The 24,277-nt window shown below is 59.1% G+C and overlaps 1 protein-coding gene across 7 annotated transcripts; it reads left to right on the top strand.

Annotated features, from left to right (window-relative positions):
* HCFC1 (host cell factor C1) lies at window positions 1-23,032 on the top strand. Of its 7 annotated transcripts, none has more exons than XM_065914866.1 (26): window positions 1-1,482; window positions 6,636-6,784; window positions 6,938-7,098; window positions 7,573-7,781; window positions 8,675-8,759; window positions 9,256-9,362; window positions 10,449-10,628; window positions 10,711-11,070; window positions 11,300-11,460; window positions 11,853-12,050; window positions 12,406-12,630; window positions 12,724-12,828; window positions 13,181-13,436; window positions 13,729-13,871; window positions 14,012-14,150; window positions 14,279-14,499; window positions 14,997-16,344; window positions 16,542-16,705; window positions 17,209-17,782; window positions 18,149-18,469; window positions 18,678-18,796; window positions 18,886-19,023; window positions 19,332-19,517; window positions 20,092-20,392; window positions 20,788-20,851; window positions 21,069-23,032. In XM_065914866.1, the coding sequence occupies exons 1-26, from the start codon at window positions 1,290-1,292 to the stop codon at window positions 21,103-21,105; spliced, it is 6,144 nt and encodes a 2,047-aa protein (XP_065770938.1). In that variant the 5' UTR covers window positions 1-1,289; the 3' UTR covers window positions 21,106-23,032. The 7 variants fall into 7 exon arrangements, with proteins under 7 accessions (XP_065770938.1, XP_065770935.1, XP_065770942.1 ...); XM_065914863.1 differs by having other exon boundaries at window positions 17,206-17,782; XM_065914870.1 differs by having other exon boundaries at window positions 2-1,482; window positions 13,181-13,400; window positions 17,338-17,782; window positions 18,152-18,469.
* Window positions 23,033-24,277: the final 1,245 nt, after the last annotated feature.

Raw genomic sequence — 24,277 nt, 5'->3', positions numbered from 1 at the left:
CGCCCGCGGACGGCCGGGCGAAGGAAGTGGCAAGATGGCGGCTCCCAGAACGGAGGCGTGGAGGCGCGCTTCGGCAGCAACAGAGCTGGGCACGCCTGTGCCTGACCCGAGCGCAGCCTGACCTCAAGCCTAGCGTGCAGCGGTCCCGGTCCCTTGCCGCGAAACAGCGCGGAGTTCTTTTAACGGGCCTTAGCCGGGAGGAGAAGCCTGCGAGGGCAGGGTGGGGTGGGTGAAAAACAGTGACGTCGTCCGACTCCGCCCCCTCGCCCGACCACCGCTGCCGCCATGTTTAGTTGTTACTTCTTCGCACAAGATGGCGGCTCCCAGGGAGGAGGCATGAGCGCCCTGCCGTTACCGCTCCTCCTGCCGTACAGTTGCCACTTCGGGGCCTAACTCTGCCTTTTTGAAGCGGCTCCTGTGGAAAGGAGTCATAAAGAGGAAAGCGAGGATTGGACGCTGCCTTGCGTTTGGTTTGCAGTGGAAGAACTGACCCGGGAGGAAGAGAATAGGGGGGAAGGGGGAGCTAGTTTCAAGATGGCGGCTCCCAGGGCGGCAGGCGCAGCCTGAGCAGCAGAGGCGGACTAAGGGTAGACGCTCGAGACCTCACGAGCCATACGGGGCTAGTATCTGAGCAGCCCTCAAGAACTCAAGCTCGTTTCACTGGCCTCTGGCGCGCCTCTATTCCTTACGAGTGTCGAGGCTGTGAAGGGAGCGGCCTCTACACTAAGCGCTGGGCGGGGAAGCGGGACGGTCTCAAGATGGCGGCTCCCACAATTGTGGTGTGAGCGCCGGCGGGGCTGAGACAACCGCTGCGCTTGTGGCTCCTTTCCACCCGCCCCGGAAGCCGGCCAGTGCAGGGGACTCGGGGGGGTGTGGGAACCGGGCCGGGGCTCCGCCATTTCCGGCAGGGGAGGGCTACGACTGAGGAAGGGAGGAGAGAGAGGCGGCTCAAGATGGCGGCTCCCAGGGCCTCCCGCTCGAGCCTGTAAGTGGGAGCTCCCAGGCAAGTAGTCAGGGCGGCGGGACTCGACGGCCTCCAGCTTCTCGGGTCCAGTCGCTTGACAGTTTCAAGAGGCTCTTGACGAGACGCGGTAAGCGAGAAGAAGGGGAAGAGGAGAAGGGAAGGAGAAAATAGTTAAGATGGCGGCCTCCATGGAGCCGTCCACCGCTGTGTGAGGAGCAGTTTCTCAGTGAGAGCCACCTTAGACGAAAAGGGGTGTGTGTGAGTGGAATTGGGGGGCTCCCTTCCCACTTGGCGACTTTTCTCCACCGCGCCCTTTCCCGGAACTATGGCTTCAGCCGTGTCAGCCGCCAACTCGCCAGCGGTGCTCTTGCAGCCCCGCTGGAAGCGAGTGGTGGGCTGGTCGGGTCCAGTGCCCCGGCCCCGCCACGGCCACCGCGCCGTGGCCATCAAGGAGCTCATCGTGGTGTTTGGCGGCGGCAACGAGGGGATAGTGGACGAGCTGCACGTGTACAACACGGGTGAGTGCAAAGCCCGCTGGGTCCTCGAATCTTTCCCTCCCTCCATCTCCTCCCTCTCCCTCCTTTCCTCTTCTCCCTCCTCCTTCCCTCCTCCCTTTCTCTCTTTCCTTCCTCTCCTCCCTTCCCTGGCTGCCCTCTTTCCCCTCCTCCCATTCCCTTCTCCAGCCGCACGGGACTCCCCTCCGAGACCCTTTGCTCTGCACGGCTTGTCTGTTCTGCCCTGCTCTTGTCCCTATCCTGACACCCCTGCTTCTCCTGCCTTCGAAGGGGGTGTCTTTCAGTATTGGAGAGGAACCCTCTAGGCCAGCTGGTGAGGGAGCGGGGGCGGCGCCCGTGGTGGTGACTTCAGACAAGACACCGTTACCCCCGCCAACTAGGCGGGCGGATGCGTCCCTTTGGCGCAGAGTCCCACCCCCTTCCCCCCCCCCCCCCCAACGCCTGCTAGGCTCTTCCTCATCTCTGGTGCGGTTTGGGGAGCAGTGACAACTTTTCGATGACAGATGAGGTCGCCGTCTCGAGAAAAGGGGCAGAGTTGAGCGGCCTCAATCCTGACCCGGGGGTGGGGTGGGCAGGCGGTGTGCCACGCTGGGGAACTGTCGTCCTGGGGCCCCACAAATCCGACGACGCTGCTGTTCCCCACTTGCAGTGTCGACTCCTGCAGTGTTTCCTTTCCCATGGCCTGTGGTCTGGATCTGGGGCCTTTGGCTGGAAGAGAGGGATTAGTTGCGGTCATCGTGCAGTGGACCGAGGAGGTTACCCTGCCCATTCCCAGGCCGCCCCTAAACCTGAGGCTGGGTTCATTGGGAGGAGTCAGGTGCAGTCAGAGTCGAAGACCGCGGTGTGTCCCTGCCTCCGGGTGTTGCCACCCGGAGGCTGACTTGCCGTGGTTCTGTTGTCTGGTGCCCCTGCTTGGTCTCTAGAGCTTCGCCGCATTCTCGTGCAACCCCTCCCCCATGGTGACCAGTTGGTACACCTGGTGCCTTGGTGGGCCCCAGTTGCCTGTTGAATGGAGGCTGGTCCGGGGAGAGGGACTGAGCGTTCTCACTGGGGGCAGTGGGCCTGGGCGCGTTGCGTTCCGTTCCAGAGCCTGAGAGGCGGAGGCGGGGCTGCTGCAAACCCCCTCCCGGCTCATAGTGTGCTTTTAGCAAGCTCTCCTCCACAGCTCCAGGTTGCTTTGGGGTCAGCCGCGACCAGAGTCTGGCTTCTAACCCATTTACCCCGCGCCAGCTCATCTGTCAAACTACTTTGGGCACCTAGCCGTCCAGTCCCAGGGTTCTGGTGGGCCGGGGTCCTCGGGTCTGGGCACCCCGTGTTCTTCCCACCACCCCCGCTGCCGCCGTCCCCAGCTCCGAGGTTGCTCTGAGCTAGGCTGTTGGTCAGTGCAATGAGGGTTGGATCCAAGCTTTCTCTCTGTTGAGTGCTCCCCGCCTGCGCCTCCCCTGAGGCACAGAGTTCAGTGTGATTGTGTCTTGTAAGTGGTTGACCCTACAAAGTTGACTTTCCGAGGCTGGTGGGTTGCTGGTGGCTCTTCACATTCTGGGTCGGAGCACCTGTTGCCTCCAGGGAGGCTGGGCTGGCTGCTGGAGCTTGGTGCCAGCTTGGACAGCTGCGGTGGCAGCAATTAGCCCAGTAAGGGAAGGCCGAGGGGCAGGGCTGTTTTTAGAGAGGTCGGTGTGCTCAGCAGAACCTCCTCAACCCCTTGGACCACCTTCCTTCTTGTAAGGCCTGGAGCAGGTTCCTTGGCACGGAACGCCAATTTTAGAAAGTAGGCCAGGGGCCTAATTACCATCAGCTCCAAAGGCCACTGCTTCTTGGGGCCTCTGTGTTGACACGCGTGTATTAAACTGAGTTGACCATTTCGGCATTCACTCGTTCCCCCTCTGGAAGGGTGGTAGTGGTAGTGGTAGTGGGAGCCAGCCTTCCAAAGGGCCGCAGCTCTGGATTCCTCCAGGGTACCAGTTCAGAAAGTGCCCTGAGAACTCCCTTGGCGACTTCTCGCTGCTAGTGAATGCGGCTCTCCGGTCCTCACCGCATGTTAGTGTTTCCTGTTTGACGGAGCCTCGAGCTTCTGCTGTTCTTAGAGAGCCAGGCTTGGTGTGGCCTCTATCCCACCAGCCGGGGCACAGGTGCCCAGCATCCTTCTTAGGGCATCTTCAGTGCTGCCTTGACAGCCAGCTTCCTGCTTACCTTGTGTCTTGTGTCTTAAATGAGGTCATAGCATATTCTCTAGCTTCTCCTTCTGTAAGAGGAATGCACAGAGAGACTCATCATTCAGAGAGAGTTCCCAGTTGCTAAGACAAAAGACCCTAGGGGGGCATGTGCCTGCATTGCCATCTTGGGCAGCTCAGAGATCGGGGGTGATGGGACTGGGGGTGGCAGGTGTGCACTGAACTGGAAGGTGGTGCATGAGGAAGTGTGTGTCTTTCCGCCTCGGTGGCCATGGAACACTTCCCCGGCCTTTGGGAGACCCATCCTCGACCTCAGGGAAGTTTCTGGCAACACCAAAGTGGATCACCCAGGGGCCCTGGCCCTGACACGGTGGGGTGAGCCCTGGTGTGGGGAGGCTGTGGCTGCTGGGCGAAGCAGCAGTTGAGGCGGGTCTGCCTCAGTGGTTCTCCAGCGTCCCCAGCTGATGACGCCAGAAGGAGCTTTGGAAAGCAACTAGTGAAACTTCCTCGTTTTCGCACACGTGAACCCTGAGGTCTCAGGCGGGACGTGCTGGGTCCAGGGTCACCCTGTTGGCTGTCTCGGCCTTCAGTTCGGTTATTAAGTGCAGGCCCCCGCTTTGGGGATACCTCCCGGGCGTGTTCTCCTTGGGGCTATGTGGTTACTAAGTTGAGCTTATCTCCAACCTGTTCACCCTCTGTTCCTGGCCTTTCGCATTCTCACAGGCACTTCCTGCCTGGCCCCGCCGGTTTCACTTGTTGGGAAGTCCTGTTCAGCCTTCAAGGCCCTGGCTCCTGTGTCACCTCTTCTGAGAATCATCTCCCCCACTCCGTGCCTCCTAGCACCTGCCACCGCCTGCACCATGCAGGAAGCAGGGTGGGGGGGGGTGCTGGGCCACTTCCTCCGGGGTACAGGCGTCTCTTCCTAGCCTCCCTCCCAGCCGAGAGTGGCAGCAAGCCAGAACTGAGGGGGGCAGAGGGACCTGCAGGGGTCGTGCACCACCACCACCCCCAGATGAGTGAGGGGTGATAGGATTAGGGGACAGCTGCCATCTCAGGGCAGAACCAGGCTTCAGCCTGGAACCCGCGCTGCCTGACAGCCTGCTCCTGTCTGGAGTGTTCTAGAACGAGGTTAGCCCCTCCTGGGTGCTGCAGAATGAGCTCTTGGGACGTCACCGGTCCCTTTCACCCAGCCCCTGAATTGGGTGGCAGGTGACCCGACACCTGTGGGCCCATCCCTTTCCCGTGTAGCCTCCCCCCGGCCCTCAGGGAGGCACGTGGTGGTCCCTTTTACTCGGGGACAGGATTCTTGTCTCGTGTGTCTGACCCTGTGAGCTCTGGTCAGTTACTTCCCCTTTCGGCCTCTGTTCCTGTGTCCAGTTTTAAAAAGTTTGGTGGCTCAGATGGTCAAGCATCTATCTACCTGCCATGTGGGAGACCCGGGTTCAATCCCTGGGTTGGGAAGATTCCCCTGGAGAAGGAAATGGCGACCTACTCCAGTACCCTTGCCTGGAAAATCCACGGACAGAGGAGCCTGGTAGGCTACAGTCCATGGGGTTGCCAAGAGTTGGGTGTGACTGAGTGACTTTATTTTCTTTCCTGTGTCCACGGAGGGAGGTTCAGAGGTCTGTGTCGGCATTTATCATGGGAACTTGAATGTAACTCCTTTGGACGCTGTGTGAGCCATCTCCCCCCAGTTTGTGTAGGGCTGAGGGCTCAAGCCTGGAAAGCTGCTGCTCTTCTCGGTTTGTTTTTGTGCCTTGAGGAAGGATAAGGCGGATCTCCGGACTCTGGGGCCAGGGTGCACGGAGCAGGCAGGGGAGACGGAGGGGAGTACTGGGCGTCCCCAAGGCCCAGTGACTCGCCTGAACTGAGGGTGGGACCCGCAGCCCGTTCCAAACAGCTATGTCCACCTGGGAAGTGGCCAGCCAGGGTGCCTTTATGCCGGGAGGTGCAATGTGCTTTGGGATGAGGGGGCAGGCCTCTTCCCCCTTGAGGGTGAAGCTGTGGGAGTCCGGTTACCCAGCGTGGAGAGGGTGGTAGGGACTGGCCCCTGTCATGCCCTGGGAGGGGCTCCATTGGCGCTCAGGTCCCTTCCCTGCCCACCGTTTCCTCAGTCCCGATTTGCTTGCCCGTGTTTGACCAAAACTGATGGAGGGGCGTGGAGTCAGATTTGCAGCTGGCTGCTGGTTTGAGGTGTCTGGTGAGAGTGCAGTGTGTGTTTCAGGGGATGGCCCTTCAAATAATACAGGACAGGAGGAATCCCTCCAAAGAGGGCAGTGTTTTCCCTGTGACTTTGCCAGGAAGCCCTGGCATGGCAGGCAAGGGATTGGTTGCCTGGGAGGTACGGGGGTGCCAGGCGGAACAGGGGCAGTTGGGGAGCTCCACCCTGGCTCGAGGCGGCGGACTTGAGGCAGCTTCCAGGGCTGGGAGGCTGCCCACCACCGCCTCTGCCCGTGTTCTGGAGGAGGGAGCTGTGGACCGTCGCCGGGGAAACCGCAGCAGAGCTCGAGCATGCCCCCATGGCTCTCCTGGGCCTGTACTCGGGTTGCTGCCCCTGGCCTGCAGCATTCGCTCTTTCAGCCACTGAGACATGCAGCCTGCCGTGGGCCTCCAGAAGGGTAGCTTGGGTATTAGATGTTTCTTTCTTTCCAAGTCCCCATAGCGTGGCAGGAGGTGGCCCCATCCCCAGAAGCTGACAGATTCTCTTGTCAGTGACTTTCTGCTTATTAAGATGACTATGATGAGAAGCAGGGTGACTTTGGGGTGGTCTCTGAGACCAAAGGGTTTGGAAGATGGCTTAGAGGGTCAGCAGTTAGATGCTCAAAGGAAGAAGTCCCACATCCTTGGGAAAAGAGTCGCTGTCTTAGCCTGTCCTTTCTTGGACTGTATTTTGAAGGCTGGTGAGTTTAGGGAGGCAGAGGGGTGGTGGTTTTGGTTCTGGTGGCTCCCAGGGTGTTCTGACTTCTGCTAATTTTTGTCCCCCAGCGACCAACCAGTGGTTCATCCCGGCTGTGAGAGGGGACATCCCTCCTGGATGTGCAGCCTATGGCTTCGTGTGCGATGGGACACGCCTGCTTGTGTTCGGAGGGATGGTGGAATATGGGAAGTACAGCAACGACCTCTACGAGCTCCAGGTAGTGTCCTGCTTGTCAGAGCGGGGTCAGGCCCTGTGCCACCCAGACCTTCTTACCCTAGTTAGGTGCACTCTCCCACCCCCAGCAGCCCCTCCTTATGTGACAAACAACCCAGCTCACCCTTGAGTTAATCACTGAACCTTGATTTTGCAGGCAAGCCGGTGGGAATGGAAGAGACTGAAAGCAAAGACGCCCAAAAATGGGCCTCCTCCGTGTCCTCGGCTCGGGCACAGTTTCTCCCTTGTGGGCAACAAATGTTACCTGTTTGGGGGTCTGGCCAATGATAGTGAGGACCCCAAGAACAACATTCCGAGGTGAGGCTTTGTCCTGTTCGTGTGGAATCCCATGAAGGCTGGGATGCTTGCCCACACAGCAGTCAATTTTGCTGAACCAGGTCCCTTTCATTTGTGAAACAGGAGGGTTGGTTCCCCCAACCTTGCCTTGGGCTGGTTCCTGCTCCTCAGACCCAGTTTAGAGCAGGTCCTTCTCGATGCCCGCAGGCTTCGTGATGGGTATTTTCCAAGGGCCTTTCTAAAGTCTGTAGGTAGTCCTGAACTGGTGCTCCCTTTTCACCTTGGAGGTTCTCATGTCATGTCCAGCTTCGTGCAGGGCAGCTGAGCACACCCCATCCTGCTGCTCCCTTTCCCCTCGCACCCCTCCTTAGGGGTGAGGACAGAGGTAGAAGGATTTGGAGTTCGTGTAGCATTAGCCCTGCTTTGTCTCCTCAGGAGTCTGCCATTCCCTTGTCAAAGCGGGTGGCCTGCCCTAACCTGACCTTTCTTTTCCAGGTACCTGAATGACTTATACATCCTGGAACTGCGACCGGGCTCTGGAGTGGTAGCCTGGGACATTCCCATCACTTATGGTGTCCTGCCCCCACCCCGAGAGTCTCACACTGCAGTGGTTTACACTGAGAAAGACAACAAGAAGTCCAAGCTGGTGATCTATGGAGGGATGAGTGGCTGCAGGCTGGGGGACCTCTGGACCCTGGATATCGGTACGACGTGGATGTAGCTGCTCCTGTGGTCTAGGAGTGCAGCTGGGCAGCTGGCGTGGGGTGTGGTGGTGGGGCTGTCACAGAGGGGGAGTGTCCTGCCTAGCACCCCACTTGTGACTGGGTCAGGATAGGACCTATCTGGGGCTGTCCTCTTTGCCCTGAGCTTACAGTGTTTAAGAAAGCGCAAGGCTCTGTTGACCGAGCCGATCTGCTAGCTTGCAGTAGAGTGAGGGGAGAGGAAACGGCCTAGAATGACGTTGTGTGGGTGAGGTAGCATGAGTCCTTATCAACTCGTCAGTGGTCACGGTGTTTCAGGAGCAGGGCCCCCTGGTCTATCCCAGTCAGAGGGGCTGCCCAGACACGGTGAGACCCCTAGGAGCTATTTGGGCAGATCGACAGGCAAGGAATCAGGAGTTCAGGCTGAAAGGAGTTCAGGCTTTTGACCTGAAGAAGGTGTAGGGGAGAAGGTGACCGACTGCACAACTATAGAGGGTTAGGTGATCCTGTAGCATTGCATCGGCATTCTAAAGAGATCATTTTGGGCACAGAGTTCCTAGCAGCCCTGGGTCTGTAGAGGGTGGAGCTGATGGTGGGTGAGTGCCTCTTGAGTAGTGGGAGGTGTTATGGTTCGTCTGGAGGGTATGGCGATGGCTCCTACCCCCAGCCCCAGCCCTGGTTCATAACAGGTGCTCGGGAAAGACTGCTTGGGAAGTGCCAGAGCTTGGTGATCAGGGGGGTTCTCAAGGCCTGTTGGGAGGACAGGTGTGCAGTTCTTGTGCTGTGTTAATACCTGCTTTCCAGAGCCTTCCCCATGTCTGGGACCCAGCCTGTGGGCCAAAGGGCACATGTCCAACCCGCTGTGAGTAACCTTCTCTTCCCACTGCTCCGCACAGAGACTTTGACGTGGAATAAGCCCAGCCTCAGCGGGGTGGCACCTCTTCCTCGAAGTCTCCACTCAGCCACGACCATAGGAAACAAGTGAGTAGCCAGCCGTGGCTTTTTTCTCTTTGTAGCCCGCACCTCCCACCCCCATGGGCTCACAGTTTCGTTCTAGCAATCCCTGAGGCCTGAGGAGACCTTTCTTTGGTTGGGCTGGCATTTAGCAGCCGTCTTCCCCTTATGACCCTGGGGGACCCCCCCCAAAAAAAAGGGGGTAGAGGGACACAGATTGTTCTAGATCCTCTGCAGCAGCAGCTGAGTGTCTTTGTCAATGCCAAGGTCCCAGAGTGAACGTAAGGATGATGGGGACAGAGTGGAGCTTTGGGTGAGCTACACCGAAGCTCTGTGAGCTGGAGGTGACACAGTTCTTGTGAGGGCTGAGCCACCAAGGCAGAGAGGGCCACGTTCAGAGCTTTGTGCATCCCGGGGAGAACTAGAGGACCCAGGGTGTTCAGGACATTCTGGATGGAAGTGGTGGCCTTGAGCTTGGCACCTCGTCCACAACCGTCTCCTACTCTTCCCTCCCTCGTCCCAGAATGTACGTGTTTGGTGGCTGGGTGCCCCTCGTCATGGATGACGTCAAAGTGGCCACACACGAGAAGGAGTGGAAGTGTACCAACACCCTGGCTTGTCTCAACCTGGGTATGGCCTCCTCGGGCTCAGCGAGGCCTGCAGAGGGCTGCGGGAGGCTGGCCCACCGGCCTGCGGCTGTGTTGGGGGCGCAGGGGGCCAAGCTGCTTCTAGGCTGTGCCTCGAACTCCGCGAGGCGTAGCCAGTGGTCTAAGCGCCCTGAGGGACACTCCTTGGCGTGTTTTGAATAGGCTCTTCCTCACCGGCATAACCACGTAGTGCCTCTCTCTCACTTCCTGTTGGTGGTTTCTCACCCACCCTGCAGGGACCACGCTATAGATGTGAGCATTGCTTATAGGTTCCTTAAAAACGGAGCACACAGGACGGCGGCCTGCTCTACGCAGCGCAGTGCCTGGCCCTTGTGTTTTCTCTGTCCCAGAGACCATCCCATCCTCGCAGGGCAAGTGGCTCATTCTTTTGAATTGCGCTCGTGGTGTCAAAACTTGCACCGACGCTGCTCCGTGAGTATCCTTGCACCGTTCTCACCACGTTCAGGTGTATCCGAAGAGGGACAACCTAGAGGTAGCCTTGCTGGCAGGGGGATGTTACTGGACATGCAGATGTCCCTAGCGGTGCTCACCAGGCCGGCAAAGCCCACGCTCTTCACCAAGCCCAGTAGGTGCTTGACTTCCCACGGGCCAGCTCCCGGTCCCCTCCCCTGGCTCACCCTCAACCCTGGCTGCAGCAAAAGGAACATCAAGCTGCCAGGCACCTTCTGGGTTAAGTTTGCCTTTCTCTTATCTTGAGTGAGGGTATGTATTTTTCTTTTCTGAGATCTGTCACTTTTTCCGTAACTTGCGTTCCTCTTTGCCCATCTCTTTCTAGAGGCTTTTGTGTTGCTCCATGTGCAAGAAGGGGAACCTTTGACTGTGTCTCTCATGTAGTTTTCCCAGTTTATAGTTTGTGGTTTCTAATTTTGTACGATCTTTTTGCCATACAGAATTGTATTTTTTTTTGTTTTTGTCTTCGTCTTACGTTAGTAATCTTGGATGACTTCCTGGTTTTAATTCCCCATCCCTGACAGCAAAAGGCCAAAGAGCCCCTGAGGGTTGTTGGTTCCTCTGTGCCCTACTGACTTTCTCATCCTGTCCTCCCCAGATACCATGGCTTGGGAGACCATCCTGATGGATACGCTGGAAGACAATATTCCCCGGGCCCGTGCTGGCCACTGCGCAGTAGCCATCAATACCCGCCTTTACATTTGGAGTGGGCGTGACGGCTACCGAAAGGCCTGGAACAACCAGGTCTGCTGCAAGGACCTCTGGTACCTGGAAACAGGTAAGGCTAACTAGAGGAGAGCTTCCACACCCGTCCCCAAAGTGTCTGCCTCTTCCTCCTCACCAATGATGCTCTCTTATAGAAAAGCCACCACCTCCAGCCCGGGTACAGCTGGTGCGTGCCAACACTAACTCCCTGGAGGTGAGCTGGGGGGCCGTGGCGACAGCCGACAGTTACCTTCTGCAGCTCCAGAAATATGACATTCCTGCCACGGCTGCCACTGCCACCTCCCCCACACCCAATCCAGTCCCGTCTGTGCCTGCCAACCCTCCCAAGAGCCCTGCCCCAGCAGCAGCCGCACCTGCCGTGCAGCCGCTGACCCAAGTAGGCATCACGCTCCTGCCCCAGGCTGCTGCCGCGCCCCCGACCACCACCACCATCCAGGTCTTGCCGACGGTGCCTGGCAGTTCAATCTCCGTGCCCGCTGCAGCCAGGACTCAAGGTGAGCCGGGCGCTCGAGGGCAGGAACTGGCTCACCCGGAGGTGGCATGCCTGAGCGGGGGCTGCTAGACCGCATGCCTGGAAGCCGTTAGTGCAGACCGGAGGCTGAGTGCTGTTGCGGAGGCCTGGTCCTGACCCGCAGAGACTGTCCCCGAGTGGTGCTGGAAGGGCAGGAGCTGAAGCCCAAGCAGATCCCGGAAGTTGCTCACTTCGGCCCCTTCTCTGAGCAGGTGTCCCGGCTGTGCTGAAAGTGACTGGTCCTCAGGCTACCACGGGAACCCCGTTAGTCACCATGCGACCTGCCAGCCAGGCTGGGAAAGCCCCCGTGACCGTGACCTCCCTTCCCGCAGGCGTGCGGATGGTTGTGCCTACACAGAGCGCCCAGGGGACGGTAAGGAGCCAGGGCAGGGCGTGGTGGGACATTCTTGGTAGTGGCGCACTGGCAGGGTTTGACTCCCACCCTGTGCTAGCACCTTTCATCCAGGGCCTGGAAAGTGCTGATGAGGCGACCTCAGCACTAACTTCAGGATTAGTAAGCTAACACCTCAGAATGATCTCGCTATCTGATCTCAAGGGCATGTTAAATGTGTATTTTCTGAGGGGAGAAGCTAACCAGCTGGGGTTTGACACAGGCCTGGTCAGTGGTAGGAGTTCAGGTCTGGGGTCAGTAGAGCAGCGCCTGGCTGTCCTCAAAGCCGAGAGGTGCTGCTCCAGGAAGTAGGGATTGGAACCGCCTCGGGTCTGGTGTTCCCTGTGGGCTCACACTCCTTGTGTCCCTTGCAGGTCATTGGCAGCAGCCCACAGATGAGTGGCATGGCTGCGTTGGCAGCCGCGGCTGCTGCCACTCAAAAAATCCCTCCTTCCTCGGCACCCACGGTCCTGAGTGTCCCGGCTGGCACCACCATCGTCAAAACCGTGGCCGTAACGCCGGGCACCACCACACTCCCAGCCACTGTGAAGGTGGCCTCCTCACCAGTCATGGTGAGTGTCCCTTGGAGCTGGTTCTGAGCTCACAGCCTTGGGGCCGGGGGTTTCTGGATATCGTCGTTAGACAGGGGTCACTACTTCTGGCTTTTGGACCAACCATAGAGGATGGCGGCCCATGGTTGGTGCTTGGTGGGGGCTGGGGAATAAGCTGGCAGCCATGGGGGTGTGGCTGCCTTGTGACCAGACCTGTGGCCCAGTGACCTCCCTTGTTGCACTAAAGGAAAGGTAAACGAAAATGAGCTTGATGGACATACACAAATGCGCAGGGGCCAGCTCTTCCTCCCGCCAGTTCTAGGTTGAGTCTGGGGTGCTTTCTGACCTACCCACCACTCTTCTCTGTGATCTCCAGGTGAGCAACCCAGCTACTCGCATGCTGAAGACTGCAGCTGCCCAGGTGGGGACCTCTGTCTCTTCTGCCGCCAACACGTCTACTCGTCCCATCATCACCGTACACAAGTCTGGGACTGTGACAGTGGCCCAGCAAGCCCAGGTGGTGACCACAGTGGTGGGTGGGGTCACCAAGACCATCACCCTGGTGAAGAGCCCCATTTCGGTCCCAGGAGGCAGTGCTCTGGTGAGTGACCACCACCAGGAGTGCCCAGCCGAGGCCGTGCCCTTGACCGGTCTCTGGATCACTATTTTTGGTGCTCTGTCGTTTCGTTTTTAGATTTCCAATCTGGGCAAAGTGATGTCAGTGGTCCAGACCAAACCGGTTCAGACTTCGGCAGTCACAGGCCAGGCGTCTACAGGCCCAGTGACTCAGATCATCCAGGTGAGCTTGTGGACCCTAGACCGGGACCCTGCCTAGATGAGCTTGAGTGGCTCAGAAGGTCCTGTTGCTTGGTTCTGTCACTTGCAGTCTTCAGAATAGTCCAAGCTGCTTGGGCTGGCAGTGAATCCTGGCCAGACCAGACTCACCATTAAACTTGCAGTTCTTCTAAAAAATGACAGATGCATATGTGTATCACCGACCGACTCTGTTAGACACCTGAAGCTAGCATAGCATCGTAGAGCAACCAGACTTCAATTAAAATTCAACAATGACAACAAAGCCACACTTTGCATCCCAGCAGTGATGCCCATTCATCTCAGCCTTCCTCCCCCCATGCGTTTTCCCCTTACAGACTAAAGGACCCCTGCCAGCCGGGACCATCCTGAAGCTGGTGACATCTGCAGATGGCAAGCCCACTACCATCATCACAACCACGCAGGCCAGCGGGGCAGGGACTAAGCCTACCATCCTGGGCATCAGCAGTGTGTCCCCCAGCACCACCAAACCCGGCACCACGACTATCATTAAGACCATCCCCATGTCGGCTATCATCACACAGGCGGGCGCCACGGGTAGGGGCCTTCCCCGGTGTGCTGGGGAGAAAGCAGGTGAGGGAGTAGCCAGTCTGCATCGTCTTTCCGTTGAGGTTTTCTTCTCTGCTCCACCTTCTCTTTGCCTCTTGTGTAAGATTTTCCCGTCTGCTCTGCCCTCTCCTTGCCTCTTGTTTACGATTTGTCAGGAGGTAGCAAGGGTACGGCTGTAGTTCGTACTACTTTGTTTTAATTGAGGGGCAACAGGCGTAACTGTTTGAAAAGAGGGCCCGAGAGAAGCGGGCCTGGGTGGGAGGCTGGCACTGTCGCCCGGCCCTTCCTAAAGCCAGGCTGCCCCCCTCTCCTCTAGGCGTGACTAGCAGTGCTGGCATCAAGTCGCCCATCACCATTATCACCACCAAGGTGATGACTTCTGGAACTGGAGCCCCCGCCAAAATCATCACAGCCGTTCCCAAAATCGCTACGGGCCACGGGCAGCAAGGAGTGACCCAGGTGAGGTGTGCCTGGCCCTGTCCTCCCCGAGGGTCCAGCCCGGGACCGCAGCAGACCACGAGGGGCCTGGGAGGGGCAGCAGAGGATCTGCTCGGGCCAGCCCCCAAGTGACACGGGGGCCCTTTTCTCTGGTTTTCCAGGTGGTGCTGAAGGGCGCACCTGGCCAACCAGGCACCATCCTCCGCACCGTGCCTATGGGGGGCGTCCGCCTGGTCACTCCCGTTACTGTCTCTGCTGTCAAGCCGGCTGTCACCACACTGGTCGTCAAGGGCACCACAGGTATGGAGGCCTCAAGGTGCAGGGCCGTGAGGGCAGGGTCAGGGTGTGCCCCAGCCCCACTCACCTGGGGAGAACAGCCACACCAGCTGTTGACCTCCTCCCACACCCGCCTCCTTCCTCGCCTCCAGGCGTCACGACCCTGGGCACAGTGACAGGCACCGTCTCTACCAGCCTGGCCGGAGCTGGGGGTCATAGCACCAGTGCCTCGCTGGCCACGCCCATCACCACGTTGGGCACCATCGCCACCCTCTCAAGCCAGGTGATCAACCCCACTGCCATCACCGTGTCAGCAGCACAGACAACGCTGACAGCGGCCGCTGGGCTCACCACGCCCACCATCACCATGCAGGTAGGGCAGTCGGAGCTGCAGTGTGCTGGCGGACCCTTGGTTCCCCTCCCACATGTGGCACCCGTTAGGAGGGTTACTCTGGAGGTACATAATCGCGATTCTTAGTCACTGCCTGCTAGTCTGTCAAGTTGAGATGATATATCTCAGCCATGTTTAGCGTTTGAGCACTAGGTTCTTTGTGCATCTTGAGCTGAATTCCTGGTGAAGTGGTGAAGCTGGCCTTGGCACAGCACAGGGTCAGCCAGGTTTTTCCCCCACCCCTGCCCGACCAAGGACTTGCCCCAGCCTAGGCCCTGCTCCTCCACCCATTCCTGGTTCCTTTTCCCTGGTCCCTGAGCCAGTCAGTGTCTTGGAGTGAGGGTGAGCAGGTCCTAGACTTGGCAGGGCTTTTGCTTTAGGTGCCAAGCCACTGGTCACGGCGGGTACTGCAGGTTGGTGACAGGGCAGACGCGGGAGGATGGGCAGCAGCACTAACTCCCTGTGTACCCTCTCTCCAGCCTGTCTCCCAGCCTACACAGGTGACTCTGATCACGGCCCCAAGTGGGGTGGAGGCCCAGCCTGTGCACGACCTCCCAGTGTCCATTCTGGCCTCCCCTACTACAGAACAGCCCACGGCCACGGTCACCATCGCTGATTCGGGCCAGGGTGATGTGCAGCCCGGCACTGTGACCCTGGTGTGCTCCAACCCGCCGTGTGAGACCCACGAGACGGGCACCACCAACACAGCCACCACCACCGTCGTCGCTAATCTGGGGGGGCACCCCCAGCCCACCCAAGTGCAGTTCGTCTGTGACAGACAGGAGGCCACTGCTGCTCTTGTGACCTCCACAGTGGGCCAGCCGAATGGCAGCATCGTTCGTGTTTGCTCCAACCCGCCATGCGAGACCCACGAGACCGGCACCACCAGCACAGCCACCACTGCCATGTCCGGCATTGGAGGCGGGCCACGGCGAGACATTCGGCTCGCCTGCGCAGCCACCACCATTCCCACTGTAGTCCGGGTCAGCGTGGCTGCTGGGATGTCAGAGGGAGCCCAGGTTTCCATCAAGCCCGCGTGCCAAACCCGTCAGACAAGCGCAACCAGCACCACCATGACTGTGATGGCCACCGGGGCCCCGTGCTCAGCCGGCCCGCTCCTCAGACCAAGCGTGGCCCTCGAGGCCGCTGGCTGCGGTGCCACTCTCTTACAGCTGGGGCCCCTGAGTGCCCAGGTCAGGCCCAGTGGCGAGGAAGGGTCCCTCGCTAGCTTGGGCCCACTGGTGTCCGTGGGGCGCCAGCTGGAGGTGCATCACACGCACACGACCAATACGGCCACTGTGGCCTGCTCTGCCATGGGTGCCGGGGAGCCCCACGAGCTGCTGGGGGCCCCCACACTCGTGTATGAAAGCTCAGCCAGCGCCTCTGTGACTGCCGCGGCTCTGGAGGCACTGCTGTGCCCCTCAGCCACTGTGACCCAGGTCTGCTCCAACCCCCCGTGTGAGACCCACGAGACGGGTACCACTCACACGCCCACCACGGCCACGTCCGGAGGGGTTGCAGGCCAGCCAGAGGGTGGGCAGCAGCCTCCCACCAGCCGGCCCTGTGAGACGCACCAGACCGCTTCCACTGGCACAACCATGTCCGTCAGCTTGGGCGCCCTGCTCCCAGATGCCACCCCCTCCCACAGGACCCTGGAGTCCAGCCTGGAGGTGGCAGTGCCGCCCACAGTCACCCCCCAGCCCGGCGCTTCATTGCTCACTCCTTTCCCGACGCAAAGGGTGTGCTCCAACCCGCCCTGTGAGACGCATGAGACAGGCACCACACACACGGCCACCACTGTCACCTCCAACATGAGTTCCAATCAAGGTAGGTGGACACAACCAGCCAGGTCCCCGCAGGTTCCCAGGCCCAGGGCTCACCAAGAAGCCTGCAGTTCAGTTCTGTGCAGCCTGGTTGTACGGTACGGGCAGGTCTTCCAGGCAGCCATGTTTTCTGGTGGCAGAGCTGGGTGGTAGCCCTGCTGGAGGAGGGCCTGTCACCCCGTTCTCTGCTTGCCCCATCAGACCCCCCACCGCCTGCCGGCGACCAGGGAGAGGTGGAGAGTACCCAGGGCGACAGTGTGAATATCGCCAGTTCCAGTCCCATCACGACAACAGTGTCCTCCACGCTGACGCGGGCTGTGACCACCGTGACACAGTCCACGCCAGTCCCAGGCCCTTCAGTGCCGGTAAGAGCCCAGAAGGGTCCCTGCGACCTGGAGCGCCTGGGCCCATGTTGTTCCTGAACTGGACACCAGGTGGCGCTGTTGCTCCAGGCACGCGCCGCTCCTGGCCCCGTTTCCAGACCATAAAAGGGCAGTTTCTCGCCTAACAGGGCAGGGCACAGGAGGCCCCAGTCCTTGGTGGGTGTCCTGTGGGTGATTTTATTGCTGTAGCTGGTTCCTGTGGCTCATCACTTGGCTATGGAGTGGCACAGGAGAAGTTGGTGGGCCCCTTTCGTGAGACCAAGGGGTCTCTCTCGGGTTGGGTTAAAATGGGCCAGTGGGTCAGAAGTCTCGCTTTCTCTTGCCATGCCTCCTGCTGCTCAGTGATGTACTGTCCTTGTCTGTCAGGCAGGGTTGTGGCAATCCATTGAGAATGCAGATCCCGACCCACAGGGAAAGATGAAGGTCTGCCTGGTTTCTATCTTCCTCTCCTCCACTCTGACAGGGCTTCTCTCCCTTTCTAGAAGATCTCATCTGTGACTGAGACTGCCCCAGGGGCTCTGACCACCGAAGTCCCCATCCCGGCCACGATTACAGTGACCATAGCCAACACAGAAACTTCTGACATGCCCTTCTCTGCTGTTGACATCCTGCAGCCCCCAGAGGAGCTCCAGGCCTCGCCAGGGCCGCGTCAGCAGCTTCCGCCACGGCAGCTCCTGCAGCCTGCCTCCGCGCCCCTGGTGGGGGACTCCGCCGAGGTCCTGTCAGCCTCCCAGAGCCCTGAGCTCCAGGCCGCCGTGGATCTGAGCAGTACAGGGGACCCGTCTTCAGGCCAGGAGCCTGCCAGCTCGGCTGTGGTGGCCACTGTGGTGGTCCAGCCACCGCCACCCACCCAGTCTGAAGTAGACCAGTTGTCCCTCCCCCAAGAGCTGATGGCTGAGGCCCAGGCGGGCACCACTACCCTCATGGTGACAGGGCTCACCCCAGAGGAGCTGGCAGTGACTGCTGCTGCTGAAGCGGCCGCACAGGCCGCAGCCACAGAGGAGGCCCAGGCCCTGGCCATCCAGGCCGTGCTCCAGGCCGCACAGCAGGCTGTCATGGGTAAGTGCTGCACGTAGGCCAGCTGGCTCAGCAGGCTATCCTTGCTTGAGGCCAGGGGGTAGCCCTGAGGGAGGGACAGGCTGCTCAGGGGTAACGAACCACGCTTCAGGCACCTCCCTCCAGGTGACCTGAGCAAAGGGAGCTTGTTTGCCACCAGGATGGCACAGTATGACCTAACTGGAACTGAAGCTGACTTTGGTGCGCAGACAGGAGGCGGGTCTCACCAGGGGGAAGGCAGGGGAGAGGTCTGGGGGACAGGCTCTGAGGGTTGGTGTCCAAGGATCCTGCCCGTTGCTCTGAGAGGGCAGTGGTGGTGGGAAGCCGGGGCTGGCGTCCCTCCTAAGTTGTCGTCTTCTGCCCCTGGAGCAGGCACTGGGGAGCCGATGGATACTTCAGAGGCGGCCGCGGCAGTGACGCAGGCAGAACTGAGCCACCTGTCAGCCGAGGGCCAGGAAGGCCAGGCAACCACCATCCCCATCGTGCTGACACAACAGGAGCTGGCCGCCCTGGTGCAGCAGCAACAGCTCCAGGAGGCGCAGGCCCAGCAGCAGCAGCACCACCTGCCCACAGAAGCGCTGGCCCCTGCCGACAGCCTCAATGACCCAACCATCGAGAGCAACTGCCTCAATGAGCTGGCCGGAGCTGTGCCCAGCACCGTGGGCCTGCTGCCCCCCACGGCCACCGAGAGTATGTGGGACCCTGCCTGGCCACGGGCGGGTTGGCCTGCAGCCTCGCTCCCCTAGGGAATTCAGTTGACTGGGGAAGAAAGTCTTGTGAGTGGGGTCCCAGGTTCCTTGGGGTAGAGGGCCCTGTCGTGTAGCCCGAGGGAGGGGCTCCTGTGCAGAAGGCCCAATCTCCGGGGCCTTTCCTGCTGATGCCTTTTTGTCCTTCTCAGGCCTGGCCCCGTCCAACACATTCGTGGCCCCCCAGCCGGTCGTCGTGGCCAGCCCCGCGAAGCTGCAGGCCGCGGCCACCCTGACGGAAGTGGCCAATGGCATTGAATCCCTGGGCGTGGTGAGTCTGGAGTGACAGGGTGTTGGGAGCGGGCTAATGAATCCGGACTCAGAGGGTGTCCTGATCACTTCTCCCTCTCTGCCTTCCAGAAGCCAGACCTGCCACCGCCACCTAGCAAAGCCCCTGTAAAGAAGGAGAACCAGTGGTTTGACGTGGGGGTCATTAAGGGTACCAATGTGATGGTGACACACTATTTCCTGCCACCCGAAGATGCTGTCCCGACTGATGTACGTATCCCTGGGAGCCAACATCCTCAGGTGGGCAGGGACTTGTGAATCTCCCAAGGGATGCTCTCTCCGTCTCAGGGCTGACCCCTCCTCACCCTATCCCCTTTGCAGCCTTTGAAGCAGTGGCAAAGCTCATCCCTGGCCCCCCTCGCCCTGTCCCCCCTGGTCATGACGGGGCTGCCATGGCTGCCCTTTGCCCACCCCACCGTCCCCATGGTGGAATAGTGCTCCACTGATTCCTGCAGCCCTCTCAGTGGTGGGCTTCACGTCACTCTCATCTCTCCTGTTCGCCTGATCTCTCCCTGTAGGATGACTCGGGCACTGTGCCCGACTACAACCAGCTAAAGAAGCAGGAGCTGCAGCCAGGCACCGCATATAAGTTCCGCGTCGCCGGGATCAATGCCTGCGGTCGGGGGCCCTTCAGTGAGATCTCAGCCTTTAAAACGTGTCTGCCTGGCTTCCCGGGGGCCCCATGTGCCATTAAAATCAGCAAAGTGAGTCTTGTGAGATCAGCCTCTGTCCTCAGCTAAGTCCGTGCTCATGGGGCTTTCTTCTTTGCTGGTCTGGGTGGGGGTGACTTGGGAGGGGCCCCTGAGATATAGGCAGAGTCTGGTGGGTCTGGGCTGAAGCTTCTTGGCCTCTCCCTCTCTGACACAGCATGAGCTGTGACTGACGTGCTCATTCACCTAATCCTCTAATGCCTAAACTCCTTGATGAGGTCTGGGCCTGTGACTCCATTTTTCTGATGGGGAGACTGAGGCACCAAGAGGCTAAATGACAAGCCATTTGATAGGTGACAGAACAGGTCTAGGAAAGTGTTTGGAGTCCCGGTTCATTTTGCCATTGTGTCACGCTGCCTTCTAGGTGGGGGCAGACGAAGCCATCTCTTTAGAGCTCCTTGAGCTCTGCTGTGAAATAGGTTTGTTGTGTCAGGAGCGGGGTGAAGAAGGAGCTGTCAGTTCTGGAAGCTTCGACTCAGTCTAGGTTCTCTGTTCTCCGACAGGCAGGGGAGGAATAAGTCACAGAGGCTGAAGACGGCCCCCTTGACCTCTGCTTCCTCTGTTTTAGAGTCCAGACGGTGCTCACCTCACTTGGGAGCCGCCCTCTGTGACCTCCGGCAAGATCATCGAGTACTCAGTGTACCTGGCCATCCAGAGCGCGCAGGCTGGCGGCGAGACCAAGAGCTCGACCCCGGCACAGCTGGCCTTCATGCGGGTGTACTGCGGGCCCAGCCCATCCTGCCTCGTGCAGTCCTCCAGCCTCTCCAACGCCCACATCGACTACACCACCAAGCCCGCCATCATCTTCCGCATTGCCGCCCGCAATGAGAAGGGCTATGGCCCAGCCACCCAAGTCAGGTGGCTGCAAGGTGGGTGTGTGGGGGGCTCACTCTGGGGAGGGAGAACTCTTGCCAGCCGCTGGCCTGGTGAGCTTGACCCTCTGGGGTGGGTGGATCCCTCACCTCGCCTGCTGGAGAAAGCTCCTTGGGGGGCTGTTAGAGGGGGGTGGGCATGGGGAGGGCCTATAAGACCTGCAGCCAGAGGTGGGGGGTGGGCGCCCAGGCTTAGGGTTGCTCTGTCACTTGAGGGGGGGGCAACAGCAGAGGCCTCTAAGCTGTGTCCAGAATGGCCCTGGGGGGTGGCATGCGGGTGGCCAGGACCCTGGGGCACATGCCCACAGGAGGGGCCGGCACACTCGGTGCCCGGCCGCGCTGTGCTGGGTGGCGTCAGGGCTGCCCGCCCACTCCCCCCCTTCTGCTTTCAGAAACCAGTAAAGACAGCTCTGGCGCCAAGCCGGCCAGCAAGCGGCCCATGTCGTCTCCGGAAATGTAAGCAGGGGGTGCTTTTCCAAGAGCCTTCTGGGGCCGGGAGTAGGCAGACCCCGAGAGCAAGGAGCAGTGGGGACAGCTGGGCCCTGCTTCTCCTGAAACGCGGGGGGCCGCCCAGCCTGGGGGGCAGCTGGAGCTCTGGCCAAGTCCTGCTCGCTTCACCACGCAGATCCACGCTGACCCTGTCTTTTTTTACCTTTGCCTCTCATCTTTCAAGGAAATCCGCGCCAAAGAAATCGAAGGCAGACGGTTAGTGAGAGGCAGCTGCCCGGCGCCTGGCTTCTTCTCCAGCCTCCCCTCTGCTTCAGGACCGCCGCCCGCCCCAACTGCCCGGCGCGCACTCCGCCCTCACGAGCCAGCGGCTGCCCTCCTCTCCCCCTCCTCTCTCTGTTTTTACAAGAATCTTGAGAAAGCACATTTTACCATGGCTGCAGGGCCGGGGGGAGCAGAAGGCAGATGCTAAAGAGCAAGTGAGGGAGTGGGTGCCCCCCCCTTCCTCCAGGGAGCCCTCGAGGGAAAGACTGAAACACACTGGAGCAGACGGAAAGCCTGCCTCCAAAGTCTACACACCCCTCGCTGTTGCCCTTGGCTCCAGGGATCAGCTAAGGCCCGAGGAGTTTGGGGGGGCTTGTAGAAGCACCCCTGGCCCTCTTCCCTGCCTCTAGTCTCAGAGGCTTGGGGGGCATCCCCCCCAAACTGGGTATCTGTCTGGTTTTATTTTCTTTTGTGACCTTAGCATTTCTTGCCACGTGACACCTGCCTGTCCTTTTGGCTTAACCAACCCTGCCCTGCCTGGCAGTCCCATGGGAAGCTGATCCATTTTCTCAGAGGCCTTCGTCCTCCCATCCCGTCCTCCCTCCCCTCCTCTTACCCGTTCAGAGAAGAAAAAGCAAACGAAAAAGCAAGGGGTGGAGAAGGAGCCCCGGGGTGGCCTGAGCAGTGTTCTGTGAAAACCTCCTGATGCCCACCTGGGGCCTCGAGGAGCCCTCCCACTGAGCCTGGCTACGGCCTCTCTGGGGTCGGGGTTGGGGGCCACATCACCAACTGCTGCATTTGTTGTATTTTTTTTTTTAAGTTGAAATGGGTGAAGTTAACAGTTTTATTGTAATTTTAGTCTTAGTGTGTGGGGTTTTGTCCATTTTTTGTTGTTGTTAGTTGTGTACAGAATGTGTATCTTTTTCTGTTGTCTTTTTTTTTTTTTTTTTTTTTACCTTTTCTCCTTGGCGAAGCCTTGGCAGGGATCTTTCTGGACGAAAAAGTGAGGGGTGGCCAGGGCAGGAGGAGTATGGCATTTTCCCTGTCGGTCTGGTGTCTGCTGCCCAGTGTGATTTTCTTCTTTCTGGCCCCTGCCCTGTGCCCCTCTGCCTGTCCCCAGGCCTCTGGGATGACGGAGGGTGAGTGGTCAAATCTTGCCCCCCTCATGGGTTGTGGCTCCAACATCTAGAGGCTTGAGCTTTAGAGTCTGCTAGAGCCCAGAGTCAGACTTCCTGAGGATGATGGTGCAAAGGCGTGGGCATGACCCGATACCCAGTCCTGGGTCTGTGGCCCTCTCCACAACTCCCAGGCTCCCTCCCTGGCATGAGCGCTTAGAGCATCCAACACCCACAGCTGCCGCTTTCCGTGGCCACCCTCTCTGGGCAGGGCTGGCATGCAATGGACAGGAACCCGGCCTCTGAAGCTGCCTGGGATGACAAGTCGTGCAGTACCATCAATGCTACAAAGTTGGGCTCTGGGTTCTGCTGGGAGCGGCTAGTCCAGTGTCAGCTTTGCCCCATGTCCAAGGTTTTTTGCAAGGAGTGAGACTTGGAAGCAAGTCGCACTGAAGGATTTGAACCGAACAACCGATGTCTTCAAAGCCCCTTCCTCTGCCCTGGAGATGCAGCTGGGGCTGGGAAGACCCCAGCCTCTGCAGACCCCTGCCCCCAGCCCCCACCCTCTGGGGTCTCTGTTGTATTATAGTATATTTCGCTGTGGAAAACGTCACGTTTAGTCACCTTGGAGCCCACCGCCTGATCCCATTGTCTTCCCCCCAGCCCAATTCCTGAGCGCCCTCTGATCTCTCTGTTTCTGGAAACAGTACGCCCATTCATTATTGTAGAGTAACCCTTGTGACTCAATATTACCATAGTGCGATGTCGTTTTGTGCTATTTTGAACAATTAAAAGACTTTTTTTGAAATAACGACCTGCTGTGTTGCTGTATCCGGGACTCCCACAGGAGGAGGCTGGAGGTGGGAAGCTGGGCCCTGTGGGGCTCACAAATCACCCTCTGTCCAGGAGTTTTTTGCTCCCAGAATTCTGCTTCCCTATCACCTCCCACAGCCCAAAGGTGCTGCGAGCTGTGGCCTTGGCAGCGAGCTGATCTGGGACCTGGTTTCCCCCAGAAGATCCCACAATGGCAGCCGGAATGCAGGGCACAGGCCAAAGGGGCTAAAGGGGCCAAAGTTGCTGCTGCCTCCCTGTGTGGAGGCCATGTTACCTCCCTCTTCTCCCTCACCATAGGACAGGGGGCAACCACCACCCTCCTTGGACCAAGAGCTCACAGCCCCTAGGACAGACCAGCATCACCGGAGGGACGCCCCTGTGGTCAGAGGGCACTGCTGGAGTAACTCCTGGCCTTGCTCTTTGTGCACATGGGTCAGGGTCCCCAAATAGTCCCACTGTTGGGTTGCGGTGCCAGGGCTAAGATGGTGGTGTAGCCAGGGGCAGGCAGGCAGCATCAGTCCTCAGTGCCAACCAGGACAAAGGCCCAGAGGGCCAAGTGGGGTGGCCAGGGCTTGGCACAACCTCGGTGCCAGAGAGGACCAGTGAGGCTATTGCCCCACTGACATGGATGGGGCTCGGACACTCCTCTGGTACCAAAATCCAGCAGGTAGGGATGGAAAGTGGTCAACGCACAGTTTGGGAAAAAAACTAGAGACAATTCAAGTTTTAAAGACAGGACTGGGGGACTCAAGACCTCGAATCAAGTGCCCTGTTCCTTGGAGCCACATCACATTTATTTAGTGTCTTGGCAAACAAAGTATCTGTTGTGCTCTGATGAAGTCAGCCTCCTGTGTCCCTGGTCACATCTCCCATTTTATTACCTTAAACTCTCTCTTATTTTCTTGTACAAGGGGTGTCACCTAGCTGGAAGTCATAGACCTGCATAGGCCTTGGGAAAACATCTTGGTGTGTGCACAAGCAGTGTTCTGAACTTGTGCTGACCCAGCGTTCCAAGGTCCACACTATGTTTTTCCTTAGCTTAGCAGGGCATGACGACCCCAACTCATCAACCCGATGTACTTTTATTTGGGTTATGCTGTATTGCTATATTTTATTCTTTGCCCATGGGGTTTTTCTCATGGCTTAGAACAACAGGCAGCTGACTATTATCCCCTGCACCTCTCTACTCAGGGCACACCATGGCACCTCACCCCAGTGCATG

The sequence above is a fragment of the Muntiacus reevesi genome, chromosome X (genome assembly GCF_963930625.1).
Source record: "Muntiacus reevesi chromosome X, mMunRee1.1, whole genome shotgun sequence".
NCBI classification, from domain to species: domain Eukaryota; kingdom Metazoa; phylum Chordata; class Mammalia; order Artiodactyla; family Cervidae; genus Muntiacus; species Muntiacus reevesi.
Note: the sequence above shows the minus strand (reverse complement) of the source record. Positions and strands in the feature narration are given on the sequence as shown.

Coding starts and splice junctions, on each gene's coding strand:
- HCFC1 (XM_065914863.1), top strand. CDS start 1,290: ATGGCTTCAGCCGTGTCAGCCGCCAACTCGCCAGCGGTGCTCTTGCAG. Junction 1,483..6,635: donor GCTGCACGTGTACAACACGG/GTGAGTGCAAAG, acceptor TTTGTCCCCCAG/CGACCAACCAGTGGTTCATC. Junction 14,151..14,278: donor GGTCGTCAAGGGCACCACAG/GTATGGAGGCCT, acceptor CCTCGCCTCCAG/GCGTCACGACCCTGGGCACA.